This window comes from Musca domestica, unplaced genomic scaffold (genome assembly GCF_030504385.1).
Source record: "Musca domestica strain aabys unplaced genomic scaffold, Musca_domestica.polishedcontigs.V.1.1 57, whole genome shotgun sequence".
NCBI classification, from domain to species: Eukaryota; Metazoa; Arthropoda; class Insecta; order Diptera; family Muscidae; genus Musca; species Musca domestica.
The window spans coordinates 2,881,016-2,895,651 of NW_026712358.1; the positions used below are offsets into that span (position 1 = coordinate 2,881,016).

At 33.0% G+C, this 14,636-nt stretch overlaps 1 protein-coding gene across 1 annotated transcript in view; it reads right to left on the reverse strand.

Annotated features, from left to right (window-relative positions):
* Positions 1 to 1,641: 1,641 nt before the first annotated feature.
* The window catches only part of LOC109612411 (probable serine/threonine-protein kinase DDB_G0280133), a 231,296-nt gene continuing 218,301 nt past the window's right edge, over positions 1,642 to 14,636 (reverse strand). Inside the window, exons 4-5 of the mRNA XM_059128695.1 lie at positions 10,869 to 11,176; positions 1,642 to 10,783 (exon numbers count right to left, since the gene is read on the reverse strand). Coding sequence (XP_058984678.1) covers positions 10,663 to 10,783; positions 10,869 to 11,176 — 429 coding nt within the window. The 3' untranslated portion in view covers positions 1,642 to 10,662. The remainder of the gene's footprint in view (positions 10,784 to 10,868; positions 11,177 to 14,636) is intronic.

Here is a 14,636-nt window from a genome sequence, read left to right on the forward strand (position 1 = left end):
AAAATAATGAGTTGTCTCTGGAATAATTTTAACATTTGTCGGACGAGTGGCTTAGAAATGACAGCAGTCTGAAATTAATTGCATTTTTTTCATCTCACCCTGTATCTGCCAACCCCTTCTGGTGCCTCACCCATAATAGGTCACAATTTCCAATATTTATATCTGTCGTAACTTGCGAAACAAATCTGCGATTCGTTACAACTTGCTATATCTAAATATTTCTCCTAACCAGAAATCTGATATGAATATTTAATTGAATTATTTATAATATTTGCATACTTCGATCCGCTATATCTGGCACCTCACGTATATTTCCACATTTTCCAAAAATTTGCACACATCTCATATAAAGTATAGGAAGTAGTCCATATAGTCCAAATCTGGCACGTTGTAATATTTATTTCAGTCTTAGGTCAGCTACAAAATGGCCATATTGGCCAACTGCTTTGGAACCTCAACCATAAAGGGTCAACCGTTTGAATAATCATAACTTAGGATTGGGGGTATACATCTGTCGGCAAAACAGACTGATACTATTTTAGTTGTTCATATATTTTTCTGAATTAAATGTTTTTTTGTTTTTGAAAAACTGTTATCTATAGCTCTTAAAAATCACAAATCAAAACATCTAAAAATCCGAAGTTCCATTAACTGGGGACTATAATTATATTGAGTTATTTAGAGATAGGTTAAACATTCCATTTTATAATTTTTCGAAATTTGTATGATTTGATTGTTATGATTTGTTGGGGTAACAGAAATGAGTGGAATTCTGGAAAAGTTTTATATAATATTTTTGTCATTATGAGATCAGGGAAGGCACACCTGTCCTTCCCGACTATGCAGTCTGCATATTCTTTAGAACAATTTCATAGAAATTAGATTTTCTATTCAATATTCCCACCTTAATCGTATAACACATAATATGTATTATAACTCCTCCCTCTAAATGTCGAACATAAATAAAACAATTAAATTCTAATTTGAAAATTATTTTATTTTGTGTGTGTTGTTTTTTTGTAATATATTTATTGATTTATTCAAATTTTGTTTATTAATATCAGTAGTTTTTGTTTTGCTGTTGTTGCTTGTAATTACAATAGATGCGTTCTTGTTGTTTTATATTCCATTGTTATACTTAAAATGATATTGTTGTTATGTTCTTTTTTTCGTATTCATTTTTTTTTGTTTGTTTAAAATGTACAGAGATATAAAATAACGAATATTTATACAAATTATATAAACAAAATATAAAAAAATAATAATAATAATAGATATTCCATAAAATATTGCTTCTATTCATTATGTCTGTCTGTTTGTCTGGGATACTAAAATGTTAAATGTAAATATATTATGAGAGAGTAGAAAAAAATTATATAACAATAGTCTAAAAATATATATGTAAAAAATCTTAATTTAATAGTAATTTATGCATATGCAAAATTAAAGTAGGCCTAAACAAATTCTACGATATTGTTGATATCTCCTTAGAAAACTACATTTTTATTCATCCGTTTTGAGTGACAAACAAATACAAATACAAATAAAAACAAAACACTTTGGGTGGGACATCAAGGATCTATAAAATATTCGTATAACTTACATACAGTGGGATGTTTTCGATGAGAGAAAATAATTAAATGAAATGAAATTAAAATTAAATTTGTGCAATATTTTGTAGTTGTAATAACAATATGACGACGATGAGATGATGGTGCTGAATAAATATATAATTAGTTTTGCATATGCAGTTATCCTTGAATTTATGTGGCTGGCTGATTGCAATTGCAAATTATAGCTACCGGTACAATTTAACAATTTTCCATAAAATTGAATTGCAGTTTTTGGTGTTAAATGGATTTTAATTTTTGGTCATTGCTACGTTCTGCCCACACATGGTTCTGATAATGGAAATAAAATGAAACTATTTTGTGCTATTTTTTGGGGCAATTGCCCTGATGATGTTATTTTTAAATAAAATTTAATAAAATATTCAGCAATAACAGTGCTTATGGAGAGGGATAGGTTTTTGAGGTTATATAAATATTTATGTTTATTGTGTCAATTGATTTAACTTTTTAATTTGCATGTATTTGGTGTGGGAATTTTAATGTTTCTAATTTAAATTGGGGGATGGTGTGACAATGATGGACCACTTTAACTTTAATCAACATTTTAAACAATTTTCATAAAAAATACAAAAAGCTGGCCCTTACTTAAGGGTACTGAGAGCCTAGGGCTATATTAGTCGCGATTATTTTATGAAGTCAGAAATTTGTTTTAAGTCTTAGTCTGCCATCTATTGCATTCAGCAACAACATGAAAATTCGGTCCCCCGTTCACAAGAGGTTTCCTATATGAAAAGTATCAAGTTGTATATGAAGTGAATGGGAGCAATAGCCATACCTGAACAGATTTTCTCCAAAACTTGGTTTTAGGTTGAATTCCGTCGGAAGTGCCAAAATTCAGGTCTTTTGGATTGATATTGGCCATTTGGTGAACAGTTAACTCGAAATCGGTTGAAGACATATATGGGAGCTATATCTAAATTTGAACCGATTCTCACCAATTTCAATAGGGTTCGTCCTTTAGCCAAAAAATATTATTTGAAAAATTTCATCTAAATCGGATAATAACTGCGAGCGGCATGTTGTTCACAAAAATACATTGACAGGCGGACTAACATTCATTAACCGACTCAGAAAGTGATTCTATGAAGATCACCCAAAATAACTATGGGTTTATCTCGCTTCCTTCTCCATGTTACAAACAAATGCACAAAGACATATTACCCTTACCAATATGTGGTGTAGGGTATCAAAAATGGCTTCGAGAAGTAAAGACGCAACTTGATTGAAACCCGTGTCGCAGTGGCCGAAAAATGGTTCGTGAGCTAAAAATATCGCAATATCCATTCGGCAAATATTAAAAAATTAAATTCCAAATAGTGCAGAAACTTACACCGCAACATAAAGAAAATAGACGCAAAAGAGCTAGAGAGGTGCTTCGAGAGGTGCCGAAATTGTGAACTGCCGAATTTGGTTTTATCCGATGAGAAAACATTCGTTGTCCAGCAGTTTGTAAACAAACAAAATGATAGTGTTTACTTTCCAAGCAGGTCAGCTGAAAATGTGCACCTTGGGTTAGCCACCACAACTCAAGCCGATTGTCGCTCTCCGCTCGTATTAATCGACCGTGTCATCAGAATAAATATTCGGCATTAATTTTTATCGCGAAAATAGTCTGGAGGATGTATTAAAGCCTTGGCTAGGCAAATATTTTGGCCATATTTATTTTTTTGCTTTCATTCATAAAATTAAAAAAATATAAAAAATGTGTCGTTTGACTTTGTTGCAGTTTTTTATCTCACCCTGTATATAAAATGAAGAAAAGGCAGGTCTTGAGTCAATCTGTACTTATTCTGGTTGCCTGAAATTTTAGAATTAAAAACTATGGCTTTATATAAAACGAAGTTTTTCATTATCCTTCCAAAATTGTAACGAAATCCATTGTCCATCCAAGACCTAGAAACAATTGAGTTTTTCGATTGTGAGTTTTTTTTTATTCCACATTCTACTAATAATTAATAATTGGACTCTTTCATAGTTGGGGTGTAGATAATGATTCGGTCTTCGTTTTCCAGTCATACCATCCTCGTAATTAGTTTGAATTTTTTTTTTTTTTTTTGTTGCATAAATTTACATTTTTAATAAACGATTATCAAAGGATTAGGGAGACAATTGCAGTTGTATTTTTTTGTTCATATACAATAAATTGCGACTAGATTTTTAAAATATTTAAACTAAATTAAATCTAAATGAAAAATAATAATTATTTCAATAATAAACAGAAAAAAACTTAAAATAGTTATGATAAAAACATATACAAAAGAAAAAACACTTTTACAAAATCAAATCGTCATGCAAAAATAAAAAAATCAAGTCGTAATGCAAAAGTAAAAAAAATATATATATATGGCATCGTGGATGACGTACAAAAACAATAAAACACTTCACTCGCTCACATAAATTGTGGCCCGAAAGTTGTCTTTAAGTAGCCAAAAATGACAAATTCAATTTCATGGCAGAGAAATTGAAATGTGCTTTTAAATTGGTAATAAATCATTTGCCGCTCAAAAGCACAGCGCTGTGTTGGGACCCCCCTGCTGGGTGGCGTTACACGTTTGCCTTTGATGGAGGGTTGCACGTTTGAGGAAGGAAAACTAGTATTTGTCGATATCAGTTTCACAATAACAAATGTCGTCTCGAATTTGCCTTTAAGACTTTATGAGTCGATTTTTTTTTGGGAAATGAACAAACCACTTTAAAGGTGTCAGTGTATACAGTTTTTGTTGTTTTTGCCGTCGTTTTTCTCACAATTTGCATGTTTTTCCATAAATTTACATCATGTAGTTTGGTGTTGTAAAAATTAAAACCAGTCGTGATAATTAGTACACAAGTTTACAAAATTTTGAAACTTTGTTAGAGGGAAAACGTCCTTTTCATGACAAAAATATCCTCAAATATAGCCCAGCCAAACTGAGGGAATTTAGCGGTACAAACAAATGAAAAAACTTCCCATTGACCCCTTGTTTGCGAAGTACTTATTCGGAGTCAAAGGTCAACATTTCTCAACATCTCTTATAGAAATAGTTGCATTTACATTTTCTTGATGATATCAAGATTATCTAACATGTTGACCCCATGTTGGGATGGTACTTAAAAGGAACGGTAATTGTCCATTATCGGACCTAATCAAGGTCTGATTTAAGCATTTTGATTCACCAAGTTTATACCATATGAGGTTATTGTCGCATTTTTGGAGATGTAGATGATTTTTGAAAAATTCCACGGTTTGTGGGGGACCCACTCTAACAAGTGGAGCTATAGACACAACATTGGAAGAATTAAGGAGATATTTAAAATGTTTACTTTTGGTATGGTACCGAACAGAGTGTTTCGATTTTGTGGATTTCGAACTCAATATAAGTTTGAAATTTGTGAAATTTATTCTAAATCAAACAGTAAGACTGGGAGGCGGGCGGGAAGCGTGACTGTTTGATATCCCAAGAATGGTAAAAACTAGGTAAAAAATCATGTGAACCAATTTTGTAGAGAATTTGAAGATGTAAAACGTATGTACTTTGCCCTTTAAAAAGCTAAATGTCTAAAAAATGCTACCTTTGACCCCTAATAACATTGTTAGCACAAATGAAATATATATTGGAACATTTAAAACTTTATTTGTAGCGGAAAGCTACAATATCTCAGAATTTGTAAAATTGTACCACTATCTTTGATACTATTTTGACAGGACCAATAAAAAATTTCTTCGTACCATACGACCTCTGCCCTGTCCTCAAAAAATAAGAGAAAAAAATCCCAAGATTTGTGAGGTTGAATCTGACGAACATACCTCTTGTTTAGCTTAATTTTCGAGTGATATTATTTATATTGAAGTTCAACAAAACAAAATGGCAGATCTGTCTGGGACTTAAAATTGACATGGGGACACTAGTAGGCACTACTCTACATTCAGAGATATTAGTGGGAATGCAGATTTCTCTTAAGGCTACTATATTAACAATTGTGCGGAAAACGTTGATGTCAAAGAATATCTTCCTGTGGTCACTTTCGTCCGGTTAAGGAAATGAAGGGCGAAAGAGTCCACAAATTTTAATGAAAATATATGTCTTCTCAAAGAAATGCTACACACGCTGCAAACAGATATACAAGCAAAAAATCATCACCCAAATTTTGGAAATTCGTCTCACGGCGAATCTGTCCTTCAGCTACCGAGGCCTCTGTCCAAAATTAAATTTTAAACTTCCATTGTGGTTCAACAATGTATTTTAAATGCATTCATGTTTTGACTGTTTGACACTGACGTTCATGATGATAACATCACATTCCAGTGCTATTTTCATTTTCTAAAATATCGGTCTCGAAAATAGATCCTTCTAATATGGTTTAATCAATTTTCAATTACTTATTTTGATTAAAATGTCATAAAATTTTCAAATCTCGTTCGACTTGTCAAATATCCTGTAAGTCATTTAGATATGAGCCTCTAACTAAAAGTTTCAAAATCTGCATACTTGTGTGAATTGGAATAAATTTACACAAAAATATAAACGTATAGATGCAAATGGAAATATGTGTGTATGTATTTCAATATAATATAAACTAAATCAAATAATATAGTACAGGTTAAACTTATAATTAAACGTGATGTTGTTACACAAAGTAAAGGTAATCCATTTACATGTAGCTGTCCCTCTCTCTCTCGCTGTGTGAGTGTATGTGTCACAATCCTGTTATGCGATCCGTCAATCTTTTTATTAAAAATATACAAATACAAAATTACATATTACAACTAAAATAAAAAAAATACTACAGTGGCAAATATTTTCAATTAATTTGTGAAACAATTTCCAATCGAGTCGTTGACAATCAAATGTGATTTACATCGGACCTTAGCGCCAAATGCGGCTACCGCAAACATATCCAGCAGTTAAGTAATTGAACGTTGAAACCTGTCCGGGAACAATAACAAATTCTTTATTAATTTGTTGCAATCAAATGGCGCCATGCACCACCTCAGTTAGTAATAGCCATTAAATTGATGTTAATTAATGCCATAAACTGGCGCTAGATCAGCTCAACTTAGCTCAGGCCAGCTTTTGAGTGAAATAGATATTTGATATTTGAGATAGCTAACAAAATGCAAGTTGACACTTGCAATGAAACTATTCATACGTTATGATGAATTCTTGAATCGTGAACAATTTAATTGTTGCCAATTAAATATTACACTGAGCAACAAGAAAATAGTTTCACAAAATTGGTTTAAGGAGAAATGTCCAGGATTTTGAAAAATGTCGATAATTGGTACTTCTCTTAATATAAATTTATTATTCTCCAAGTCTGGGGTTGAAGAAGATTTTGCCTTCCATTCTGGCTCTTTATTTTTTCGATTTTAAGTCCTCTATCCCTACTTTTGTCAAAGACATAAAATCGCAAAGACTTGAAAAATTGAAAAATGCATTTCGAACAAATGATTTGTGGCTATAATATGTAGTGTACCAGCTGATGACATAGGTATGTTAATAGTAAAAATACAAGAATACAGAAGCATGACAAATATCATTGAATATGGACCTAAATATAGGTCTTTGCTCTTGTATACTTAAAGGTCAGTGCTCTTTGAGGAAGTGTTGGCCCTCTTCGCGACTTTTTAAAAAAGTAATAAAATTAACTCTTTATAATTAAGACCAATATTCTACAGACATTTATTTGCAATTTGTTGACCAGTGTAATTATAATTGAGCTAACTTATTTTTTTTTACGCCATCATAAACATTAATGCCTGTTGCAAAACACCAAACATTCACAAAACAGTTCTATAATCGAGCAAAGCTAAGCACTTAATTATTATGATTTTAGAATAATTAAAGATTAAAGATCTGGTATAACCTTCATTAGAGTATAAAACAATTAGCAGTCCGTCACAATACTACTGGGCCACTTTAACCAATGCAAATGGGAATTTAATGAAGATTTTAATCTGGGGAAATTATAAAAACCATATAAGCGCCATTGCTGCAGAGTTAGCGGATAAATCATTAACATTAGACGCCTTACTACAGTTCTTATTTAAAATGGAATAAGTGTTGAAAAAATTATCATCATCAATCGTGTTCTGTTAAAATATATATTGAGAAGTCAGAGCAGCATATATGATGTGATATATAAGGACCTTTAAGTACCTAATAACTTATATAGGAGACATAAAAATATCAGTACTAATTTCCAATTAGCTTGGCAGGCATTATTTTGGACTTGGAAGATATAACGCAATGGATGAACAATGAATACAAAATCGGCTATATTCAACTCTGAATCGTTTATAAATAATATCTGTGGCCAACCAAGTTAACTTTTAAAATGTTATCTCAATTTGACAGTAAGTGGGAAAGGAAGTGTGACCTATACTTCATTCGCAAAATTTCAGTGACATACGAACGAACGGACGGTCCACCATCTAACGTGTTTTTAACTAGCGTTTATTTCTTGAACGGCAATACTTATATCATGTCTGTTTAAAAAAAAATAGTTATATTCTTCCGCTGAACGAATATGGTTGTGTATACGCTGGAACAACGCTGTAAAAAAGATCGATATTAAAATCACGATAATGTGTGTTAAAATTGGGCACGGATTTGGGATGAAGGTAAACACCGTCAGCTCCGTATGTAAACAAGTAAAATTGTCGCATTTGGGTACAGAAAACCTACATTCATACATTGCCGATGAATCTAAAGCGAGTCACTGTTTGGTGCGGATTTGGTCCTGAGATATAATTTGCCATTTTTTTTTTCTTCAAAATTATAGAGGAGGATATTGGCAACGTTTCAAACGGCTTTCAAAAAGCTTATATCAGTTGATCACCTTGGAGCTATTTTTGACACCGTTAGAATATTATTTGTGGGGTGCCTTCAACGATAATTGTTGGGTCGACAAACCAGAGGCGCCATTTGTGGACTAGCCATTGGTGAAACACATACAAACACACAATCGATAATGATCTTAAAAAGTTGGACCAATCGTGTGTGTAGGCTACTGCATGGCCAGTCGAGGCAACCCTTTGAAATAAATAATTTTCCATTATTATCCGAAAGTATTGTAATAAGCTATTTAACAGCATTGTCAAAAAAAAAAAAATTGTTTGGACCATTTCGGACTCTGCAAATATCAGCAAAATCTTATGTGAGTCTACTCGTCTCTTCTCTTGGTACCTGCGTTACAAAAAATTAACGTAAAGTAGCCGAATTTTTGAACCTGGAGTTAGTACCAGATTAGCTGAACCCTGTAAGTATATGCACCCTTACACCTGTAAATATATGCACCATAAAATAGGAGTTTTTACAACTTATGGTTCTTTTCACATATAATAATCCGACCAACATCGAAAAAACAGATATCCTACTTTTTCACATTTCACCCTCTTGGAGACAATCGGGTCCATAATAGTGACCTGCCGATTGATAAATAATAATGCATACCTAGTCTGAGGAAATATGAATATCACTTCCCGCGACGGACGAAAGAGAAACAGAATTGTTGAAATTGGTTTTTATCTTCGGTTCGATCAAAAATATATAGTTTAACACTGGTTGAAAGAGAGTAAATGTTGCTGGAACAGTAGAAGAAAATATTAAACAATGCCTAATTAAGGCATTCCTGCCCCAAAGTCAGCATAACGAAATTACGAGAATGTTCTGAGGTCTTTCAAATATATGAAATATTTTAGACTGATTTATAAACTACGACGTATCGTATCGTCGTAACGCCACTATGCAAAGTATTGTACTCCAAATTCAATATATACTTTTAACTCAATATTTTCATTACAAAAACCTACGCAGGAATTTCCAAAAAGGCAGGAAGTTTAATCCACACAGAATACAAATCGAAAATTGTAATCTGTGACAAAACGGCTGCTCAAAATGATATTGTAATTCCAAAAACTTGTTTTGCAAAGAGCCATTAACCAGTTTTAAACCAAGATTTTTCACGATTTGCAAATTCAATATTATATGGGTACTTCTGTTGGTATACGAATTAAGTCCGGTAAAGATGAAGAAAATTAAAACATTGCAAATTGCAATAGAAAAAATTATGGCCAGCAAAAGCTAATATGCAGCTATGACCAATGCAGTTAAATCGAACTTACTCTAAACTGCATGAAAATATTGCCACTGTAGCTTTGTGATTATTTGTTTATTTTTTTCAGGATTCTTTGTAAACATCTTTAAGTATAAAATAAGATCTAAGAGATTGTTTTGTTTCACGTATTTTCTAAATGCAGATTCGTAGACAAAAACTTACTAAAATGTAAGGGGGTAGGGGTAATAACAGTAAATACAATACTAATAATTATAATTAGTAATAATAGAGAACTACAATATTTCATATACATATATAAAGATTAATAGGAGGGAATTCAAAAGATATGCTGTTGCTTTTTTTGTTGTAAGAACACTGATTTTGCTGTTGTTTTTCGTAAATTTTTTGTTTGTCTTCTTTCTTTTGTTGGGTTTTCTTCTTTCAATGTATATCCGTATATAATTGATTATTTGTAATATTGGTATATTAAATTGTTTAGAGTAGATATTGTTTTCAAGAACATTGCACCAATAGTGGCTTCTTTATCAACTTTCAATTATTTGTTTATTAATAATTTATATTTTATTTTTGTATTCTTTGACTCAAAGTTTTATATTCTTTTTGTTTTGTAACATTACTTAATTTCGAAAAAGTCTAAATTTATAAATAATATAATTTTTATTCAATAATAATAATTAATTTTTATCTTGGATGATGTGGGGGTTTCACGTATAATACTTTAAGTTAATGTTTGTTGTGTTTTTTTTTTTTAATTAATAACATTAGTTGGGCGCTGAAGTTCTAACGCCTGCTACAAGGTCCAACTACCATTTATATCTGAAATATCCGACAACTTATTACAAAAATGTTCCTATGTGCGGAATTGTTGTTGGCGTTTCGTCGATTTAGCTTCGTTTGTTGTTATTGTGTGAACGCTCATTAATGGCAAAAGGTTCGAGCTTTTGGCCATTTAAATGTAACTCTAGTATGAGGCTCACCAATCAACCGTGTCCATTGAGTCTTGTCGTTCTTCACGTCGCGGACAGCGGCCCACCTTTTTCATATATGTGCCATACTCACAGGTGGGCAGCTTGCAGCGACCCTCCAGAATACATCTGCAGAAGAGAAGAGATGAAAAATGGATTTAGTGACTGTTTCTAAAAATTTCTTCCCTGCATGGTCCCTCACTCAAATACTTACTTTCTATCATTCATGGAGAAATGTTCCATGCCACGTTTGAGCCAATCACAGCCCATATTGCCCGACGAACAGTCACATCGACAAAAACCATCCTCTTGCAGAATTTTCTCAAACAAATTGGGACAATTGCAGTTCAGAATGGTGGCTCTTCGCAGATAGGGTATGTGATTCGAGGCAATTTCCGAAGATGCTTCGTCGGCTTCATACAGAGCAGAGCGCTGCTTCGCTTTGTCCACACAATGACATTCTGTGTGATTGACAAATGTGAGTTTTTCTATTGAGCCCTGGGTTTCGTTGAGGGTTATGACCTGCAAAGGTGAAAAGTAAGCAAAAAATGCATTAGAATTAAAATTGTGTAGAAAAATATTTTTAACTATATAGATTAATAAGATCAATGGTTATTGTCGAATAATAACACTGTGCGGAACATTTTCAGCAGATTGCGAAAGAAGAGCTAAAAAAAAGTATTGACATGTATCGAAGTTTTAAATAAAACGTTCTTTCCTTTTTCACAATTTTGGATATTTTCAGATTGAGGCTGTTCCGAAAGGTTGATAATTTGTTATACCCTCCACCATATAAAGTATGGAGGGTATATTAAGTTCGTCATTCCCTTCGTAACTCATCGAAATAATAATTTTAGACCCAACAAAGTATATATATTTCTGATCAGAGTAAAATTCTAAGACACATCCCACACAAGGGCTTGTGTGTTCTTTATCCCCTGGAAGAGAATTATCTATATCGATCCACGATATCGCATAGTCACCATACAACGGTACCCCCGATATTCGGTATTTTGATCTATATCGGTCCACGATATCATATGGCCACCATACAACGGTAGCCCCCGATATTCGGTCTTTTGATTATTTTAGCAACATTTTACAAATGAATTGTCTTAGAATCCACAAAAGTAGTTCCTTGTGAATACATTACCGTCTGTAAATAAATTGTCTATGTAGGTCCACGATATCATATATCCCGTATATAACGATTCCTGCCGATATTCGGTATTATGATGATTTTTGCGACGTTATTCGCCGGAATTTTTTCCAATTTGTGGACTGATATATTCCATCTTTACACCAGACCTTGAGCTAATAAAAATATTTTGATGTGTGTAATTTGAAGACAATCTAACTCTTACATCATTTTATAAGAGTTATAATTATCCAACATTTTGACCCTTTGTGGGGGAGGTACTTGGTGGAGTGGATCTATATTTTCCATTTTCACATCTGACCTAGCACTGATGCAAATATTAGGATTTCCATAGTTGAAAAAACGGGTTATTCTTCTCTTCCTGTGCAGTAAATGTTTTTTATTGAAAATTTTGACCTTTTGTGAAGGATGTACCAGAAGGAGTGGACCCATATTGCCCATCTCCGAACTCGATCTAATTTTGATAATAATATTACGATGCACCGAGTTTGGACCAAATCGGATACACCCTTCAAGAGATATCGTACGTGCCAGCAAAGCAGACGGACGAACGCACGTCGCTAGATCGACTCCGAATGTCCTGAAACGGATTTGGTCCAAAGAGATCTAGAGACCTGTAGCCCTATGGCTGAGGGCATAAAAAGCTTTAATGATGAATAATTTGTCCATTCAAAATTTAAAGAACGTTGACCAGGAAAAAGCTATCCTGAGTCTGAAAGGGCGTCCATCAAACTCTATTTACTTCAAGCATCTTGCGATCGTCAGCAACATTTTTTACTAAATTATTCAAAATAAAATTAATTTCCCATCAATATCATGAAAATAATGTAAAATAAACTAAAATTACTTTGCCATTATCTTTATTCATTAGTTCTTGTAAATGTTAGACTACTTTCATTGGAAGATTGAGTAATAGATAATGTCAAAGTTTGACAGTTTTTCTAATTAAAATTAAAATTTCAAATTCCATTCAAATCACTAGAGTAAGCAGTTCTAATTCTCGGAATTTTACAACTTCAGATCGTTCTATGAATTCTCATGCCTTTGTCGAACAAATAAAAATAAAATAAACTTTAACTTTTGTATTGGCGCTTGCTCTGTGGCAATGCAACAACAATGAACTCATAAAAGCGTCACCAGCTGTAGTAGCTTTAAATAACAACAACAGCAGCAGCAGCAACAAACAAAGCAATTAATTTGCATACGAATTAAGGCATTTTGATCTTTTAACCGAAAGAATGAATGACAACCCGACCAGCAGGCCGCTAGACCCACCATCATTCAATGGCAACAAAACCACAACGCCACAATCAATAAACAATGTAAACGAGGAGTCAGTCCTCCAGCCAGCACTCGTAAATTAATCTCAAATTGTTACAAAAAAAGAGTTCCATAAAAAAGTGTATCTGTTTTTCATTTTGATGCAGTGCTTGGCTGGCTGGCTGACTCGCGCTGGTTGCATGTCCACCATATGAGCTTCATAAACATTTAATGAATTAATTATGATGAGTGTGCCATATAAACAAAATTGGAAAACTGAAAAGAAAAAAAACTCGAAACAAGAGCACTCACAAACTGTCCAAAACAGACACAAAGTTGTAACATTCGGATATTGAAAATCATAAAAACTTGTAAAAGCATTGAGCGACAATAACAACAATGTTTAACAGAAATTGGAAAGCCATATAACGCACGCATCCCACTCCAGCAAAACCAACGGTTTTCCATTCAAAGATTGACCCAAATGAAACGATTTTTTTGAGAGAGGTAAAAGTAAACGGATTTTCTTCATGGAAATTAAATCGAATGATAATGACAATATCTCGTCATTGCATGCTCAGCTATCATTTCCCTCCCCAAATGTCCTCATGTGTGAACACATATGGATGGATATCCCTCTAAAATTTCTCTTGAAATTTGAATCGCTAAGCGCCAATAGATGGATTTTCTTGCTCATCTTCATCATGGACGTGCACTTCTACTCCAAAAGAAATATTTATCAGATGGCTTTTAATGGCATCGATGATAGGAGCTGCGTGTAAATTTATTTTCTGTTACCATTTGCATGTCGAAGTGTGGAAAATGATTTCAGAGGAGACATCACATTGACACCCAGACACTCCATCAACTGGCTTCCGTACACACAGGAGGCAAAAGCACGAAAAACTGAAACATTTGCTGCTAATGATGCTGTTAATTTGCATTAAATTACCAATGACATATGGGTACAAACAGGGACGATTTATTTGAGTTTCTTTTTTGCTCCGCAACAGGGCCTTTACTAATAAATAATGTATCTAAAATTTAAGGGAAGCATCGTTGATGAGAAAATTCCAGAATTCAAAATTATATATATTCATGAAACTTGGGAATGTCTAAATTGTACCAACACACAGTATAACCTGATTTTAGCAAAGTTCATTGAAAAAAATCTAAAAAAAAGATTATGAACTCAGTTTTCAAAACAAGGAATATTAGTCCCCGGGCAAAAAAGAAATGAAGGAAAGCCTATTTTATTGTAGTTCAGTTTACATGGTGAAATAAAAAAACTACAACAAAGTCAAACGCCATAAATTTTACATTTTTTTTAAATTTTATTGAATGAAAGGAAAAAATGTCGGAAATAGCATCAAATTTTAGATATGTTCGAATTGGTCACCTTAGACATGAATTATGGATTTAAACGGCCAATGAAGCCGTCACACGCTGCCCGAATGTTGCTCTGCAGTATTTTGGCTGTGATATTGTTTAGTGCCAACTTTGCTTTCCAAAACACTTCAGACACAATAGGCCATTACTGTAAATGAAGCGAGGAACCTCATT